This window comes from Strix aluco, chromosome 1 (genome assembly GCF_031877795.1).
Source record: "Strix aluco isolate bStrAlu1 chromosome 1, bStrAlu1.hap1, whole genome shotgun sequence".
NCBI classification, from domain to species: Eukaryota; Metazoa; Chordata; class Aves; order Strigiformes; family Strigidae; genus Strix; species Strix aluco.
Window position 1 is genome coordinate 57687299 of NC_133931.1, and position 20570 is coordinate 57707868.

General features: G+C 39.9%; 1 protein-coding gene across 1 annotated transcript in view; it reads left to right on the forward strand.

The window, feature by feature from the left end:
* Positions 1 to 8490: 8490 nt before the first annotated feature.
* The window catches only part of GNAL (G protein subunit alpha L), a 192136-nt gene continuing 180056 nt past the window's right edge, over positions 8491 to 20570 (forward strand). The window contains exon 1 of the mRNA XM_074822124.1: positions 8491 to 9162. Coding sequence (XP_074678225.1) covers positions 8706 to 9162 — 457 coding nt within the window. The 5' untranslated portion in view covers positions 8491 to 8705. The remainder of the gene's footprint in view (positions 9163 to 20570) is intronic.

Here is a 20570-nt window from a genome sequence, read left to right on the forward strand (position 1 = left end):
TTTAATACACCTTAAGTGAAATCAGATAGAAAACAGTGACACTGCCAGTTAAAGCAGAGTGAAACGGAGGTGTAAAAGCCATCTTTAAAGGTGGAAATATGTTTAATTATATATTGACGATATTTGTTACTGATTGGGATTTAAATTCTCTTCTGAAGCTGCTTATGTGTAATTGGCTTTTTTTGTAATTTTCTTTTCTAAACATAAAGTCCCTTTGTGTATTCTTAAGAATAATGTTCTGTGCATATTTTCACATCTTCACAGCATTTCTGCTACTAGCACATGAAAAATAAATATTATCTAATAGCTGCATAAGTTTGTGTTAATGAACTTTAGCCATAAGCAGGCATCTATTTAAGAGAAACTCTGGTATTCAGGGCCTCTACAGCACTTTTGTGTTGCAGAAGTGTTTAATAATAAGCATGAAAATTTAAAACAAATCTTTAATAATAAAACTATCAAACCATACCATATCTCCATTGTATCACCTGGGTAGAACCTCTTTAAAATAAGAACTTGAAAGACTACATTGCTGTAAAGCAGCTACTAACAACTGTCACTTACAGGGTTTCATTTGTGGGAGATCTGTAAGGCTGAAAACTTCTCCCTCATGAGAAATTGTAGAAATCTAACACTAATGTCACCCGAAACTAAGCAATGCAGGGGCATGTATGTTGTCCTGAGGAACAACCAGGCATGAGCAGAGGATTAACAAGACAAAATGACTAGTTACAGCCTATTTTTAGTAGTACTTTGACTTTAAACATATTTCTGTTCTTGAAAGCTGCCTGGTATTTCTATTCAAAGAAATGAATGAAGGCTGAAAAGGAGTGAAAAGCAGAAGATGAGGAAAGCAGATGATCCTTTCTGTTTACATTCTGCAAAGAGAGGAAAGCTTGTATTGGTCTAGATTTAGGGTTTGGCATACAGCTGCTTGAAGGGGACAGTTTCTCCCCAGCAATGAGAAATGCAGAAGAGGCCACGCTTCTTGAGGTATTCAGACTTCTCTGCTGTGCCAATACTGAGAAGTGTGGGAAGGCTGCTGAGAATTCAGGTTCCTAATTTATTTCCTTGATAATGAATCGAGAAATGAAAAAGAGTAAGACAAGGGAAAAAAGGAATGGGAAAGCTTCTTCCATGTTCATGCACAGGCCAATTAAATTAAATTAGTACTGGGAACCTAGAAAACACAGAACTAGGAAATTATTATAACAGTTATAAAAATTGCGCTGGGGTTTCCACCACTGAGTGGATTTCTCAGTAAAAAGAAATAATAAATATTTCTAGACATAAAAATCCATGAACATTTATCTCATCTTCTGTTATTTTTATCCTAAGACAAACATCATTTCAACATACTTTTATAAATGCTGCTCTTCATTTAATATTCCTTCCTGTTCTTTCTCCTTGATTTCTACAATAAGCATTGATTAATTATTTCCTATTTTCATTGGTTTCCCTAGTGTAAGCTATTTCAATCATGTTAAGTGGTTAGTCTTGGAAGGAATTGTCAATCCTGATTTAGCCTAATTTAATTTTTGGATTGAATATTCTGATTTAAAGAGTTCTGTCAGTTTTCACTGAAAAAAGAAATGCATTGCAGAAAAGAATTATTTTATGAACCAAATTTTCTGTTCTATTCCTGCTTATATTTTTGTCCCCTCTTTTTCTTACCCTCCAAAATGCATATTTGAACTATGATACCCAGAGTTCCCTTCCAAACAAGACTTTTCTATGATTCTATTATTCAATATATTGTTTAGGTTGATTCTCAGCTGAAATGGAAAGACTAATTTGTTTAGTATTACAATGAAAGCTAAGTTTGTATGATGATCTCCATTTATGCATCAGCTCATCTCAGTTTTCTGTTCTCTTGCTTTACTTTAGATTTTGCATTAAAGCACTAATCCAAAAATATCTTCTAAAAGAAAAGAATTTTTTTCCAATTATTCAGAAGGTTCCAGAAGTCCCTATAACTAGCTGAGACTCCTTTTACAGCTCTTCTGGCTGTTCACATCAAGAGCAGAGAGTGCCTAAAACAAACAGCTTAGTCTGGAGAAGTTGTTTGTGTTGAAGTTGAAGACTGCATCATGATGAATATTTATATGGGAATGAATTGAGGTTGCACAGATAAAGCACGCTTCCCTGACTTAAAAGAAATGTGGTACGCAATAGTTACATACATTATTCACACACAAAATAGGATCAGAGTCTTTTAATAGAAGTGTTCCTGAAGCCACATCCTTTCCCTCCACCTGGATCAGGTCTGTAACAAGTAGGACTGTTCTGTGTCGTAGAAGAAAGCTGTGATGGCTTTCTGCTCTGCGTTTCAGATTGTGCAAGTTACAGTCTATAAAGTGTTACAGTATGGTCAGATTTGATCAGATTTTCTCAGAGCAAAAAAACCATATTCACAACACAAGAAATATTACAAAACCCTGACTCAAACATGGCTCAACAGACTTTTTAAAGAAATCTCTACAAAGATACTTAAAAGAGATCACTGGGAGCCTCATAGTTTATTATTCAAATTCCTTTAGAGGTAGAAAAAACTAAAGGCTACAGAGAAATCAACAGTTATGCCTCTGACAATAGCCCATTATGTTGTCTGATAACACTGCCAAGCATACAAAAACTCCAATTTGCTTTGCTTTGCTTCTACCCTTCCCTGTTTCATACACTACCTCAAAAAATTACCTTATCCCACAATTTGCATTTTAAACCCCTTTCTAACTGTTTTCTTACTTCATTTGCTCAGAACCTAGTTTTCAAGCAAGCTGACCTACTTTTATCTTATTTTGGTACTTACAGTAAATTCCCTTAAGCTTGTCTACTCCAACATTGCATAAAATGTCTTCTATATACTGGTAATCACTCATCTTAAAGCAAAAAGATCTATCACGACTAATGCAAGAATGATAAACAATTAACCTTCTGAAAGTCAACAAGATGTTTTTACATTGCAACAGGTTTTTTCTCATTAAACTCTTTGTGCAAATGGCTGAGGTATTTTGGAATTTAAACAAAAACATTCAGGTCGAAACAGACTTCAACAGGGGAAATTTAGCGCATTTTGTACAGTTTTAAGCAAAGAAAATTAGTCTAATAATGGGACGTACAAGGCAACTTTAATACAGGTGGCACTGATGGCCCCACTTTTAATAAACCTAAATCCTTTATTCTTTTATCATCAGTAACAAACTAAAATTCTGCTTTAAGAGCTGTCAGTTTACAGTGTCTATATGAAAGAGGCTCTCCAAAAAGAAGTGGTAAATTGTTTTACTGCTATCATGCTCAGATATGACAAGCGCAAAAAAATACCATGGTGATGAGTGAGAGATTATTTGATAAAATTAGATTTGGATAACTGTTGCTCTACAACTATTACATTTGTAGCTGAATTCCCACTGTAAGACTTACTTTGGTCCCACTTTAAGAATCTTCAAGCAACCAGTAGAAGTAGCATATATAATTTGTGGTGAAGGTTGGAGTTGTTCTGTAAAAACAGAGGCAGCATATTTATTGTCTGTCTGTGTTATAGAAACTAGAAGGGCTCACTGCAGTCCAAAATAATTTGCCTATCTGATTTTTATTTACTGATCTATCAGTGAAACAAAACAGAAACTTTGAAGAATGAGCTTAAAATAATTTATGGGATTCATGTAGCTGAGATTTCCACAGGTCTAATGAACACTAGGTGACTGCATCAATTTAGCAGTTAAAATTGGCTCCCCAAATTACTAGCATTTAAAATAATAGTATCAAGGTAAATTGTGAAGCTAATTTTTTCTCCTGGAGATCATAGCTCTGAGATGATGTTGGGAAGGACAGACTATAGGATGAAGTAGTTCTAAATCTTGGGGTGTCCTGTAAAGAGCTTGGAGAGGAAAGGCAGCCAGTGCTTTCAGACACACAATACAAAAATTACCATATTCATACCTCTGCATAGCTTTTCAGGTCACAAGGAAGGAAACTATGCTGCAGGTTTAGGGTATCTCTCAAAGAGAAGACCAAGGGAAAAGTCTTCTCCCGGTCTTCTGTCTTTGCACTTCCTGAGATTTGCAGGTCAGGAGACTCATCTAATCTCCATACATTTCACACAGATAAGATTTGTTGGTGTAGCTGTGTTTACTGCTAAACTTTCTATCAGCAACGTAGATTCCAGCCTTTAGGGAGCAAAGCATATATGAAAGAACAGTATTTTCCTTTTCCCATATAACAGGAATGATACAGTAGGGCAGTACAGGCACACTATGTACACAGTTCAGCGCTTATTACAAACCTTAATAACAAAAATAATAGTATTCATCCCACAAGAAGCAAATAGGTTTTTGACAAGTGCATGTCAAAGAAGGTAAGAGATTGTTGTCATCTGATGGAAGCTGGGTACATCCTAGACCCTTTATCCATAACGAAAATTAACCTCAATGGGAGTTTTGCAAATATCTAGCATTTGCCACAGCACATGTTTCTCTGCTTTTTCTGCCTTTTTTTTTTTTCCTTTTTTTTGCTTCTACCTCATTAATAAACCCAAAAAACCTTGCAACATTTTTCACTAATCATCACTGAGGTCCTGAAAAATCTTGAGGAAAAAACATCAAAGTCATTTAGCAATAATATCCCAGTGCAGGCTCTGAATTTACAGTTTCTGAATTCATAGCACTATTCTGACCAGGATACAGTCAGAATATGGATAAACTCATCCACTGATACAGGCACTAATCAGAGCAACAAGAAGACGAACAAATGTCCAGTCCCAGGAAAGCTTCTCCTTGCCTTCGAGATTCTTGCCTTCTCAAACTTCTTACAGATCCATTTAACTGGGGTCTCTTTAATTCCCACACAGTTACATTTTCAAGGCAACCGCAGTTACTACATTTGTTTGAGTTTGTTTACAAGCACTCCTCTTTTGGTTAAACTTGGAACACAGTATAAATCTCAAAAAGCTACATAGTGTAGGAAAACATTGTCAAATAAAAATTATTATAAAACCAGAAAAAGAATACAAACTATTTTCATATGAGTGTTCAAGAAATGCATAAATTTCACTCCTTTTTAAGAAATTGTAAAGATGGTTCTTCATAGGAGTAATATTTATAAATTTACTTACTAGAATTGTATTACTCCTTGAAGTAAGTAGAGCCATCTTGTGGGCATACCTAGCTGCTGCATATGACTGGAAAACACCTCTATTTATTTCTTAGATGGAACTATACATTGAAAGTATATATATATATATGTATTTTTTCATTAACTGTCTGCACAATTCAAAAAAGACATGGACAGACTGGAGAGGGTCCAAAGGACTGTCACGAAGATGATCAAAGGGCTGGAGAACCGGCCCCATGAGGAGATTGAAGGAGTTAGGTCTCTTCTCCCTGGAGAAGGCTCAGGAGGGAGTTTCTTTTCTCCCTGGAGAAAAGAAGGCTCAAGAGGTACCTCATCACAGTATTCCTGTACTTAAAGGGCAGCTACAAATAGGATGGAGGAGAGCCACAAGATGCTACATGGAGAAGACAAGGGGCCACAAGTGCAAGTGGCACCAGGAGAGGTTTCATCTGGGTATAAGAAAGACGTTTTTTACATTGAGAGCAATCATTCACCAGAACAACCTCTAGAGTGGTTGTGGTAGAGTGCCCATCTCTGGAGGTTTTCAAGACGCAGTTGAACACGGTGATAGATAATCTCATCTAGGCTACCTTTCCCATGAAAGGTTGGACCAGGTGATGTTTCAAGGGATCCCTTTTGGGGTCCCTTCCCCATAGAACAGTCCTGGGATGTTCTAGGACTCTGTGATTCTAATTTCAGTTAAGATAATGAAAATCATAGGTAATTAGTACTACTGAAAAACAAAGCCAGTCATTAAGCTCTGATTTGGATGACTAACCTTAGAAAATGTTGAACGTTATTCCATGAAAGATTCTCCAAAGAGTATTCAGATCAGAAAACTGCATCATACTGACTTTCTCACTTTAAATTCTTGAAAATCCCAATCCACGATCATCTGGAAGTAGTGATGATCACTATTCCTCTGAGGAAAGAAAGAAGACAGTCTGTTTATTGTTCTTTATTAGAAGTCATAAGAAAAAAAGTAAGAATACTTCTCCCTCAAGACCAAATTTGCTCTTGTAGGTCACTGCAGGATCTTTCAGTGGACCAAAATACTCTGACATTTTATAAGGTAGAATATCTGTATCAGTGTTTGGCTGAGTGGCCTGTTTTTCAAGGATGCTACCTATCCATAGTTGTTATTACATTGGCTGCTATTTCAAAATTATTATAAAGCATGTCATTTTACAGTCCATATTATGCCAGGTCTCCTCTGTAACCCTGAATATATCACTCAGCTTCCCTGTTACTCACTGAGCATACACTGTTCATGCCCAGGAGAACTTTATTAGGAGAAATTTTACCTAATCTGAACTATTTTGGCCAGATTACGGCATGTCTTTTACTATTGGGAAAGCAGCTCATGATTCTGCAAATGCTGTTGTATGCACTGAGCTCAAAGAATCACCTTCACAAAACTAAGTATGCACATTGACATTTGGGCCCCAAATATTGCCTCCCTAACTTTCACCATTACTTTGATATTTTTTTCATGTTTTTGTTGTATTGTTGGACAAGTAGAAAATTCTCCTATGTGATCCAATTACACTGAGAAGCAGACAGCCATTAATCCCAGGATTCTGGCTATTCAGTCCAGATTGAACATTTAGATTCTACTTATCCAAACTCCTGCCCCATTTTCAGCTGAAAACTGAAATCTTCCACTAACAGCCTAAGACATGGTATATCCTTATGGTCCATAAAAACTTTCAGTCAAGACACAGCAGCACTGCAATAGTGGTGAAACATCCTCTGCTGTGATGGAACCGTTTATATGTTTTGCAAGAAGATTGCAACCAGGACATTACATAAGCATGTATTAAAACATACAACAGAAGCAACAGCTATTGGATGCTCTTCTTGGAGCTAAGGCATCTGTCCAAATAGTTGGTAAGCATTTTGAAGGGTATAAGAGAACAACGTCTACAGTGTGTTGGATCCTGCTAATATTTTCACTGGCAATATTTCCTTTGTGTGGTGCAATCACAGACAGTTGATGCTTTCAGTTAAAAGGCAGCTATTTATTTTATGCTAATGTAGGGTGTTGGGGTTTTTTTCCAGTGAATGTTAATGCACAACTTACTGCTTGGTAAATACATATTTTAGAGGACGTTTGCTAAATCATTTGACACGAATAGATCTGTCACGAAAACAATTCTGTTTCCCATACCCAAGGAATTAAAAACTGGCCAATTTGCTCTAATTTGTTCATTGTAAAGAAGTATAGGAATTGTACCTCCCTCCATTTCTTCATACAGTGGTATATAAATAGCTGCATCTATTAATACAATATTGGCCACTCGAAAAAATTAGGAGACAAAACCAATGACCTAATACAACAGGGTCATTACAGAATCCAGAGAGACACTGCATGAATAAAGAGGTTCATGAACGCTGTCAATGTTACTGAAGAGACTCTAAATTATGCTGAGGTATACGTCAATCATTAATAGTGAACATACGACCTTTAAGATTTAGAGACACAGTTTCATACAGTAGCCACGTGTTCCCGCAAAAAGACTTGGGATTTAATGAGATACTAGAGTAGAAAAACTGCTGAGATTATGAAGAATGTGGAGATGGATGAAGCAGAAGGAGAGCCCATTTGAGACCCATTTGGAGTAACCTGAATTTGTCCGTGACTTCTCGTCAGGAGGACTGCAAACTGCCTTTGAACTGGCTGACTTCAAGCACCAGCCTTCCCTCCACGGCCCACAGCATCACGCTGCTGGAGTACTACTACTGCCAACACCGACTGAGCGAGCGAGTGAACCCGCACACCGCTGATTATTTTCTCCTACCGTCGCACCCAAAGCCGTCCTCCCACGGCACCGTTAGTCAGCGTGTGGGCGAGAAGCCGCCTGTTGTGTACAGGGGCTGAAAACCGTGTTGTAGCTGTGAGGATGGATGGCAGGCTGGCGGGGGCTGCCTCGGCCTCACCGCGGGGCCGCTGTCACCCCTGAGGGGTGTCCCTCTCTGGGAGAGGCCTCGGCCTTGGTTTTTTCCCTGAGGATGCCGGGGGAGAGGTTGTCCGTCTGGGGCTCGGGCCTGGGCCGCCCCTGAGGGAGGCCCGGTGGCTCTTCCAGGAGGGAGGAAACAAGGCGGGCGGGTGGTGTAGGCAAGCGAGGGGGCGAGGGTTTCCCAGCCTGTGCACACAGGCTGGGAAACCCTCGCCCCCTCGGCGCGGGAAGGCGGCCATCAGGCGGGGTGGCGTGAGGGGACGGCGGAGCTGTTTGGGGACGCGGTGGAGAGTGGGGGGGGGGGGGCTGCGAACGTGTGTGCGCCTGTGTGGCGGCGCGGGCGGCGTGCCCCCGCCCTTCCCCCGCCGGCGCCCGGCGCTGCGCGGTGGGCTGGCGCTGGGGTATTTACGGTAAGGTGGACCCGGCGGTGGCGGCTCGGTGTCAGGTGATCGGCGCTGAGGAGCCGTTGCCACCGCCCGGGGAGGGGAAAATGCAAGATGGCCCAGCGGGGCCGTGAGGGGCTCCGCGGCGCCCCCTCCCCACCCGCCGCCGCCGCCCCGGCGCGTAGGGCCGGCGGGAAGCGCTGAGGCCAAACCCCGCCGCGCCAGAGCCCGTCCCCGGCGGGGGCACCGAGCCATGGGGCTCTGCTACAGCCTGCGCCCGCGGCTCTTCGGCGACGCCGGCGGTGGCGGCGGCTCCATCTCCAGCGCCGGCGCCGCCTCGGAGCCCGAAGCGCCGGCGGAGCCTCACGCCGCCCCGCAGCCGCAGCCCCTCGGCGCCCCGCTCCGGCCCGGCGGTAAGCCCGGCGGGGAGGCGGACGGGCCGCCGCTGCTGCTGCTGCAGAACGGCGGCGGTAACGGGGCGGCCCCCGAGCGGCCGCCGCTGCCCAAGGCCGGCGGCCCCGGCGGCGGGGGGAAGGCGGCGCGGCAGCAGGCGCTGCACCAGCCGCCGGCGCTGCAGAGACCCTGGGAGAAGCTGCGCCTGGAGGAGCGGGAGGCGGAGAAGGAGGCGAGGAAAGTCAGCAAGAGCATCGACCGGGCGCTCAAGGAGCAGAAGCGGGAGTACAGGCAGACGCACCGCCTGCTGCTGCTGGGTAAGTGTGTGTGCGGGGATCTGTGTGTGTGTGTGCGGGGCGTGTGCCGGGGCGGGCAGGTGCCCCGCGGGGCTCCCCGGTAGCGCCCCCTCCCCGGCTTCCCCCTTTTCCTTGGGCGCTCTCCATCCCTCCTTTGTCTCCCCGCTGCCCCCCCCCGGCCCTCTCCGTCCCCGGGCTCTCCCCCAGACAGGTTTACACCTTCTTTTCCCTTCCTCCTCCCCCTCTTCTCTCCTCCCCCCCCCCTTCAGGCCCTGGCAGTGGGTTTGCAATGGAGAACGCGGTCGGCGCTTGTCCTGCGAGGGCGAGCGACTCCACCCAGCCCGCCGGGCGGGAGCGGTCGGTGGGGGAGCAGCGGCGGCTGCCGGGGGAAGGGAGCCCTGTCCCGGGCGGGGGGGCTGCCTCGGCTAGAAGTTGTCTTAGCGCCCGGGCAACTCGGAAACATTAAAAAACCAAAAAACAAACCAAAAAAAAAAAAAATCGAAACACAGTAGCAAGGAGGAAAAATGGCCATGCATAAGATGTGTACAGCCTGTGGATGATGCTCCTCTACCGTGTGTAAGCAGGAATGGTTTGATGAGGAGCGGTAGGATGGGCTTGTGGCTCCTATATAAGAGGAATGCTGATGTGCAATAGGTTTCTTATTTAAAGAAAGAAACAGTGAGTGGTGTAAGGGGGCAATAAGCGGGCGTGGGTACGTGTATTCCTCACAGACATCGCCTCTACTACAAGATGTGTTCTTCAACTGTTGGCCCTCAGATTGTTTAGGGATAGCTTGTCAGCTTTTGTCCCCTCTTCTCTGAGGTGCTGTGTGCGGTTTGCTATTGCCACTGCTCTTTCTAAGCATTAGTTAATAGTCCTCTCCAGAGGATTTGTACCAGCTGATACATTTACAGTATGAAAACCACAGGGGTATCTAATACAAGCATCTCATTTCCTGCAGGAAACAGAACAGTCATACTGCAGGGCTTTTTTTTTTTTTTTTTTTTTATGGTCTGAGCAGAGGGCTTATTTGGCTTCTTAGCTGTGGTCATAAATCTCTGTTTTCTGTTAGTGTGGAAATACTGATTTGCTTTTGCATTAGCTTGCTTTGTGTGTTTTTGTAAAGTTGCATGGTACGGAGTTTTGGTGGTTATCTACGTGCATTCCAATTCTGGGTAGTCTTACATCTTTCTCTATAAAGCTGTGTTTCCATGTTATTGGATTCCTTCATTCCTGTTAGTGGGTGAGGGGAGGAGAAAATATGAAATACAGCAGGGCACAGAAGGTATAAGCAATGCTTGTCAGAACTGTAGTGCTCCAATTCTAAAAAACAAATCATGGGCTTTATTATTTCCCATAAAATACCGGCCTGTAGGATACCAGTACAGCCAGTGAAAGGAAAGAGGAAGAAGATGTAATTCCTGCTCCATGGAATTAATAATATTCTTTGTAAAATGTTTCTTCTGATAGTTGAACTGTTACAGTATTTAACTCTAAAATTCTAAATATTCCATTAAAAAGGCATATTTTTAAAAGGTTTTTCTTCCTGTAACCTCTGAAAGTGTGTTGTGACCAATATGGCTACAAGAAGGCAAAGATACTGGTTGGTGGCCTTCCTCTAGAGAGCAATGTAATTGCTTGAACAAAAGGATCCTAACAAATAGATACTGCATGTAGTCTATAACATGGGTGGTTGTCATAGTAAACCAGAGCAGTAAACACCTGTTCAGAAACAATGCAATTTGAAAAATAAACCATCTCTGACCCTTGGCACTCTGAAAGAAACTCAACACTCCTAAGATTGTGTTGAATTTTATATTAAATCTGTGTCATAATCAGAAAATAGTCTCTTGATCTCCATATCACAGGGAGGAAATGCTGGATTATTGTTTCAGCCCTGACAGATCAGGGCCTGACATAAATGTTTGATTTGGATGGAGGGAGAGCTGCAGGTGCTTCGTGTTGCTGTTTGCAAAGAAGTGGAAATGCTGCTCTAGATAAGAGGAAAATATTTAGAATGGGGAAGGGTTTATTTGTCAGGGAAGGAGTAAAGCAAAATTGCATTGTACAAGGTAATCGTTTTCAGTCTTGCTCAGAGGAAAAGACTTGGGATGTATACAAAGGTCTTCATTCTAAAAGAATATTAGCTTGATATTTTATAGTATTTCTGGTGGTAAATAACTCGATCTTCCCTAAAGTCTTCCTGGCAGAGTGAACCTAAAAAGCATACCTTTGCTAGAGAGAGGAGGAATGTTTTTGTAGATCAACATGGAGGAAATGCATAGCAGAAGGGAAATGGTGAATGCAGTGACAGCAGAGCACTGTCACAGAATAAACAAAGTTGAGCAACAGCCTTGGTGTGGGCTTTGTTTGTTTCTTTTTTAAATAAAAGTTTGTAAACAATAGCTTTGTTTTGGTTTATCCTTGTAGGTCTTGCACATGAACTGGGGCAAATTTACACAATATTATTGAAATTTTAGAGAAAAAGGCACTGTATGTTTTAAGGAGCTACTACTAGATATCAAAAGGGTATGCAAATAAATGCAGTAGTATAAGAACACTAATAATCTCTAGTTTCTAAATAAGTAGTATGTTGGAAGAGAAGCTTCTATAAATGTTTGAAAACAACCTTTCTCTAAAAGCACACCATTTTCATTTGATATGATAAAAGGAGAATTAATCAGCTTTGTCATGAGCTGTGCGTAGAAGTTACCACAATATTGTGAAGTCTCAAAGCCTTTTTTTAGTATATGTTGGTAAATAGCTCTCTAAGAACATGTTCTTGCCTGTCACGGCATCCCCCCAACTAATGTCTCGTGCTGCACATGATGTTTTGACACTCCCCTCTAACCTACATTTGGAAACACTTCATGTGTTTTGTCATAGCTAGTAATTGTGAAAAGGGGGTGTGCAGTTAAGTCCTTGAGATCAGCTCTCTGTGTGCGCCTCCCACATAAATAGGTGTATCTGTATCAGGTGGCTGTAACTGATGTGGGGGATTTACTGGTGCACTGGAATAACAGCAAACACAGTTTGGGTTTGTTTGTTTTTCTTCTGCAAGAAGATGAACCAACATAAAATGGAAACTTGCTTTCCACTGCAATTGGCTGTTTCTTGTTTAATGTCCACTTTAAAAAGAGGAGAAAGGGCTAGAAACCTTAAATGGATTATTGTGCACTATATTATTTGCGTTTTCTTTTTAAATTTCCTTTTATTTTTTATAAGTCAAAATGTTAATCTGTGCAGAATTCTTAGGATGCTTTTGCTAACCCTGAGATAAGGATTTTTTTAAGCATGCATATTTATTGCAGAGACTTACAGAGATGCTCAGAGTCTTGTAGCTTTGGTTTCTGTCTTGTTTTCTGTTTCATCTTTTTTTCCAAGAGAACTGCAAACACTCTCTTCTACAAGACTCTTTTAGCCGCTGATTTCCTAGAAACTGTACAAACATTACAAATCACTTTCTAGAAGCAATTTAAATTCTTATTTCCAGTCTCGTATTTTAAACTATTTCGGGAGTAAGTGGGGTGAGGGGGGATTGTCTTTAAACAAAGTGCTAACCGTTGTGGTATAATTAAGGCTCATGTAATGTTGAAGTAAGCCATAGATAGAAACAATTTTTTTCCTAAATAGCTCTTGTCTTCTAGTCTTCTCTGGCTCCTGTTTTTTTTCCATTTTGTCTGACTCTTGGTTGCTGTCTTAACTTTTGATGACTTTCTCAAGCAGAACTCATTTTTTGCACTTCCCTGCTAAACTGAAACTGAAAGTGCTGGGAGTAAAGCTTTTCTGTGCAACAGAAACTGAAAGTAATGATACAGGGATTGAGGGAGGGAAAATGGACATAGTCATTTTCTTCATTTAAAACATACCGTAGCTGCTTACGTAATATTTAAGTATTGACTTGATAGTGAAATTTAGACTTGTTTGCTGATGTTTATGTACAAAAGTGTATAAAACATACAAAGAAACATAGCTCCCCTGAATTCATGGAAATCAAACACAAAGATGCCTTGTCAAGCTTGGGGGTTCCTAAGCAGTAGATAGTTCCCTGAAAGCTTAGAGATATGTAACAAAAGTAATGCTTAACTATGGTTTTATTTTCATAACTACAGACCTATTGACTGTTGTCAGAATTAAACTGTGTTGCAAAAAATATTTATGCTCAGGCAATGGCTTTTAGACTAAAATTGGAGTCTGTTATTTATGTGTGCTGCATCAGTACTGAAGTTTATCATCCTAAACCCAATTTTAAGTATTAAAATTTAAATCTTATTTAAAAATAACTTTTATATAGTGCAACTCGTGCTTATTGATAAATACCTGAGTTTAGGTTAGCTTGATGTGCTGAGACTTTCCCTGTGCCTGCATAAGGCTGTGTGCTTGGGGTGTTTGTTAACCACCAGAGATGATGCTTTCACTGGTCTGTATCTGAGCTGGGCATCACTGCTTGTGTTCCAGGGTGTTGCACCCTCCTGTTGCATCCTGTATATGCCTATCTCATCTTTACAAAAAAACTTGTTGGTTTGTGCTGATAGATTTAGGATCCCTACAGCCAGGTAGTTCTAGTGTGTAGATAATGGATATATAATTGGTAGGAACAAGTATTTTCAGGACTTTGAGGTATATGGGCTGCAAATATTGACCAATGGAGTAAAGTAAATGAGTTTCGTAATCCCTAATCCTTTGCATCATTCGCATGTCATTCTGAATGGCCTTGTGGTTTTGCTGTAATTTATGCCATCATATTGAAGTGTATATGCATTCCTTGCAGATGAGAAAACCAGTAGGCGGAAGTCATCAGCACATGTTGGAATTAGTTCTTAACTTTGAGGTTTTTTACTGAAAGTGATCCCTGATTTACAACACTCAGTTTTTTCTTTATTCTGTAGATTACTAACCAATTGCATTTAGCCCATATTTAGCTGTTTTAACTGATTTCCGTTCTTTGATTCATTTTGCTTATTTCTTAATCACTTCATATTTAACAAAAAAATATGCTTTTTTTTTCTTCTATTCCATGTTATGTGTGGCAGTGCTGGGAGGCTCTAACTGTTGTGCAAGGATGGGTTCTGCACCTGTTGCTTAGGCAACATGAACTTTCAGTTATTAGGCAATTTTTGTATATCGATGTGTATTCCACAAATGCTTATTGTAACATAATTCTTAATTAAGCAGGCTCTGCTAATACCTTCTTTGTCATTTTGAGCTCTCATTACCACTGTAACTTCTCAACTGCAGAAATTTTAAAGAGTGTGTAAAACTTAAGGATTTGCACATTTGTTTTCCCTCTCCCTATGCCTTTTTCCCCCCAGTTTAGAAGAAATACAGTTTGAAACACAGTTTGAAACTTTGTTCCCATGTTCATCCATTTCCACTGCCCCACCCCGCACCCCATATTTCCTACCTTGCCAGTCCTTTGGCATTCCTTAACTGAATCTTACAAGATTTTTTCAATCTCCAAGATAACTGTATAAATATTAGTTATATTGTGGGATTATTTTTTGTTTTACATTTTAGCATCTTTGACACAGTGAAACTGTACAAATTTGGGGAAATATTTACTCTTTTTTTTTTTTTTTTTTTTCCCTAGAGTCGTGGCTTCCTTCAACTTACTTTTCAAGTCGGGTACCTTTTCAGTTTAGGAAGTTGAATTAATTTTTTTAAAATTCTTTCTTCTTTTTAATCCAACAGCCTGGCTGAGCTGTGGGGGAAACCTGGCTCTCCCTCTACTTGCCAAGTTTAATTTATTTGGTAGCCTGTTCTAGAAATGTTTTGCTTTTGCTGAATGATGTAGAAATGGTTCTTCTCCACAGACTTCTGAGTAATAGTAGAGAAGGAAAATGGTGCAAGTAAGATAACAGAGCTGTCGCTTACCCTCTGGTAAAAAGGGTAGAAACTTCTGGGTTACCATTTTGCATTGGGGAAGTCTTGACTATACCTTTCAGTGTTTTCTTAAATTGTGTGGTTTGGATCTTTTGTAATGTCCAGTAAGAGGCTCTTCTTAGAGTAGATGCTTGATGGCTTGAACAGATTAGTAAAATGAAGCATGGAGCAGATGTTCTTCAGCCTGTTGACTGGTGCCACAGTTCAAAAGAAATCTAAAGCTATCTTTCACTGAAGATGCAGATCTATTTTTAGAGTTGGAAAATGTATGTCAGTAGTTGTTAATGTTCTTAATAAAACCAGCCTTTTGTAGATAGTTAAAATCATCCAGTTATGGTTAAGATTTACAGCCTTGCGTGGTTCAACCCTGTGAGGTATTTGTTGTGCTGCAGTCATCAACACATCTTTTATTTTATGGGCAGAAGCCTTGTCTTACTGTGCCATTACTTACAACTGTTTTGGTTTTTGTTTTTTGTTTTTCTAATATTTTGGATGTTTTCTTTTGACTGATAATATCATAAATCAGTAAGGCTAGGTGGTTGGTTTGTTTGCTTTTTAAATACCCAAGAGTGCAGAGTCTGGAAGAAATGCAGCCTCGGGCCTGGCCTGTGCACATTGTATTTATGCCTTTTCCAAAGGTGGATGAGCATGAAGTATACTGACTAGTAGTATTTTATATTATCCCTGTAGGACTGTATGTGAAACTCTTGTCTCTTGTGATTTGTCTGCACATGAATATTGAATAAAAGTTTAAGGACTTAAAGCCTTGCTGGATAAGCTGTATGAAGAAGGAGGGATGTGCTGTTTGGGACTAGAATAGATTAAAAAAAAATTGAAGAAAATACTAATTTTTTCTTTTTCTGTGTTCACATGCAAAGGATCAAAAAAATCCGAGAAAAAAACCTGCCAATTAATGTCTGCAACATAAAGCATAACATCAATCACCTGTAGTGGAAGATCTTGACTGATAAAATTTCTCTGAAGTCAAACTTGAATTGCTTCCTCATAATGTGGTATCTTACATTTGTTTGCTTTTAAGCTTAAATTTGAAGAATTATAAAATCCACGTATATTTAAAGTAATGTTAGGTTTCAGGAACAATAAATTATTCTTTCCAAAATACCATTACTGTAGTAAGTCAAATCCAGGACATATTTTAAATTTTATATTGTTATCTTTATTTTAGCCAAGAATTTAAATGATGTGGGAACAACATGCATTCTGGAGTGTAAAAGTAGAAAGCTCCACCCCCCACCCCCCCGTAGTATTTAATATAAACAAAAAGAAGAGTTGAAAAGTCTTTTACTTTCTCTACGATAGGCAGTACAATTTTGACAGTTTAAGAAGACTTCATTTCTATAGAGAGCAAAAAGGAATCTCTTCTCAGCAATCAAATCAAGCAAATTGTCTAGTTGGTCTTCAGAAGTTGCAGAAACAGAGAACATTCCTTCTGTGATTTTGGGTTAGTGCATGCAATAGAGATTGCATGAGAGAGCAGGCTGGAAAATATCTGTAATGAAAACCTGACAATAAATTGAGTCCTCACTCTCTGGGTATCGTTTCCCCACTCCCTCTTTTTTAATTATTTGAAAATACGTACTTTTTGATACATGTAATATACTTTGTAGTTAATTTGTCATATGTGGATTAAAGTTGATAGTTTTATTTTTCCATCATGAAGAATGAAGACTGTGTTAAACTGCAAAAAGTGTGGATGATCATGGATCCTTATTCTTCTGTGCAAGCGTAATTTATATTAAGCAACTCAATCTTATATTGAAAACTGTCATGAATGTTGCTGGAGACATTATCAACTGTGTTATGCTACGATTCTCTTAATTGTGGAGAGTTAGCCATTCTGCATCTTGAAGCAAACGCAGAATGTGCTGCATGGTGTTAGGCAGTGCCTTATTAATAATTATCTTTATTTTCTTGAACACCTCAAATGTGGAGGACCAAGCTACAACAGAAGCAAGGTGCTTTTTTTCTTGAGTGAGAGCACTTATTCGTATTTCATGTGCTCGGATTCATTTAATGTTGATTGAAGAATAGTTTTTACTCCAGATGATACTTTTTCACATAGAAATACACACACATGTCTGTGTGTGCACACAGACAACCCCTGAAGTTCTTGTAAAACACGGTAGATTGCCATGAGGAGTCTAGGTGAGTTAAACCAGCCTTCAAGAGTACATGGTGGGATTATATCCTGGCATATCTCATAGGCCTGAAGCTTCATAAGAACAGGGCAAGTCTAATGGATTCTGTAACAAGATTGGGTTTTTTCATCCTTTGACTCACTGTACACTTGAATTACAAAATAGATTTATAGTGTTATCTTCTGTCTGTTCTGAGCTTGCTGTACTTGTCTAATTCACTCTCTAGGAGAGATATGAACAAGATATCAAGTGCTTCTAACATGCACCAGCCTTTGCAAAGACAAACTTCTTTTTTTATGTTCTTATACAAACTCTAAACCTAAGATGCAGAAGAATATAATAATTTGTATAAAGGACATATGCAGAAATAACCAGTTCATAATCTGCAAAGATATCATTAAAGAGGTTGGTTGGTTGGTTGGTTGTTTAAATTTAAAAAAGTATTTTTTCCTTTCTAAATGGCAAGATGCTGTGGAAGGTATTTATGTCTCATAATGTGTCTCTTTTCCCAAATCATTTAGTCGCCTAATATTAAAAACTGAACAAAGAAAAAAATCCTTGATGCGTACTAGGTAAGTTTTTCTGCTTCAGCTGTGCTTAAGAACCTTGTAGTATACTACTGTTATGTATGATGCCATGCAACCTAGTCAGGTATAAACAAGCAGGAAAACTGCATTAAGGATTGGCTATAACTTAATATGACTTTCAGATCCTTTTATTCATTGAGTCTACTTACTTGTGAGCATGGCTTAGTGCAGAACAGTAGCTGTTCAAATTGTTTTGCTTTTATCCCTTAAATATTTCCTTGAAGGAAAACAGATGGGAACTACAGGGCAATAATTCTGGTTCAGATTGAATAGTTGATCTTCCTTTGATTTAACATTTTGAAAGAAAAACAGAAATCTTAAATTCTTTATAGAGTATTTTCTCACACTTGGGAGCAGGGTGGGACAGAAGGCACAAAAACCAACCAACAAACCACCCTTCTTTCTTGTAAATTCTGGTGACTTTGGTTTGATTAATAGAACTAAACTTCAAGTATATGTTGATCTGGATTGTCCCTATAAATGAAACAGCACTAGAAGGGGAACTCAAGCTCTTGGGGACTTGGAGAAAGAGTGAGTAACGAACTGCACTTAAATAACTGCTATGCATTGTTCCTTTTAGTAAATACTTTTTTCTTCTTACTTTTAAGAATATTTTGAACAGCCTTGCACTTTCTGTGGTTCTTCAGTGCTCTAAAGCATTTAATGTCTCTTAATGGAAGACTTGATACAGAAGCAGTAGAGTGGCACTTGATTTAGTGCTTCCTGATGTCTTGCTTTCAGATCAGGAGCTGTAGCAATCCCTCTGATGTTTCCGTGAGTTTCCAGGTGCACCCAGGGTGTATAAGGCTGTTGTTTCAAATTCCATTGCTTGCTCCCTCAGGTGGTCTTAATCTACCTGATGTGACATCTGAATTCATGAGCTTGTTTGTTAAACAATTTGTTCAACAGTGTCTTTCCAATTTGATTATTATTGAAACAGTACAGTTAGTGTGTTGTTGGTTTTTGTTGTGGGTTTTTTTTAAATGGGGAAACTACAGTAATATTTAAGGAGGCAACATATTCACTCCTAGGGCCTTCTACCTCTTCCTTAACTACATATAGAGGTGAGGATGTTGACTTGGCAGGGAGGAAAAAAAGAACAAAAATGCCCACAGTGGTGTTCGGCTTGTCATATGCCTGAACTCTCTTCTGTCAGTGGATTCTGGCTGCAGGTGTATGTCAACTATGCCTTTGAACTACCAGAGGTGGAAGGAAAACTGTTTCATGGAAGAGCTGAAGAGGAAATAATGTTTCTTGATACTTGAAGTTGCTCATAATTTAATGTAGAAAGGATCACCTGAAGAGTAGTCCACTCCAAAGGCCATTTGGCCATAGTCCTTGTCTAGTTAAAAGGGATTTACAGATATGTGATCTATCTGCCGGAGACTGAATAATACTTTCTAACATGTCAGGAAAAGTTGAAGCAATGCAGTAAAAAGTCAAACAGGCTTTCAAATGACTGTGTTACAGAAGGGTCTGCGGGATGGGCAGGGGTGAGACAGGACTGTCTTTCATGCTGCTTCATGCTGTGCCCCATACCATTCCCAGTGCTCATGGTCCAGCAGCTGCAGCAAAAGGGAGCAGGGACTCTGATGCTCTGAACAAGAACGAGCAGATATTTCGCACTCGGTCTGCCTCCCTATACAATGCTTAAGAACAGGTATGTGTTAATATCTGGTTCTGCTCTTGGGGGAGACCACTCACCTTAATACCACAGTTTCTCGGGGGTTTTGTGCATTGCTTGTGTGAGCAATGGCACAGCCTGCCAAGGTTCTCCAGCACCTGGTATTCTAGTACATGTAGAATGGGTGCAGAGCAAAACAAATACATAACCTTCTTAAGCCTAAACAGCATGACATCAGTCCATCCTACTATGTTGATGGAACTACACTGAAATGTAGCCTTTTCTTAACAACAGTATTTCTCCAAGATAAAGATGGCTGAAAGAGTATGGGAGCAAAAGTTTTTTTGTTCTGTGTTTTTGGGGTTTTCTTCCTCCTTTGATTTCCTATCTAAAGTGAATCCAAAGCCTCCATGTAATACCTCACTTTGTGTTTCTTTACAGGTCAAATAAACTTACTTAAAAGTAAGAATTTCTGCTGTTGTTTTTGTTTTTTTTTTTTCTCCTATGTCTTCTGTATCCTGATACCCCTGGTAAGAGAGTAATTATAAGCTTACTTGAACTAGTTGTTTACATGATGTGCAAAGAAATCCTATGTCAGAAAAAACAATTTGAAGATACTGAGCACCAGATAAATAAATATACAGCATCTTTTGAGTTCAGTCCTTTATCCCCTTTATCCTTTATAATGTGAATATTACTAAGGTAATCTCCATATAAAGCATTCAGGCAGTGGTGGTGTTTGGGACCTTATTTCAGTTGTGAATAGGACACATACTCTGTCCCATCCACCAACTTCAGCTTCTACTTGGTTGGAATTCATACTACACTTGCTTTCTGCAGCTTTTTTGTAGTTGTAACTCATAGTTATTCCGTTCCTTGAAAGAAAACAAGCTGGAAGATATTCCTTAAAAGCTAATGGTGCTCCTCACCTAATGTTCTTGTCCACACTGTTTTTCCAACATCTCAGAAGTGGGCAATGCCCACTTCTAATGGTGCTTTTGTTTGTATTTATTTTCTGGAAGAAGCATCGTTTTTATTTTTTTACTTAGTAATTCTGAATTGGCTAATGAACTATATATTCAAGTCTTTCTGAAACTGGCCTATAAAAATCTTTGTACTCTGCTTCTGCTGCTTCTACAGATATGACCTTGCAGTGACTAATTGAAGAGTGTTATT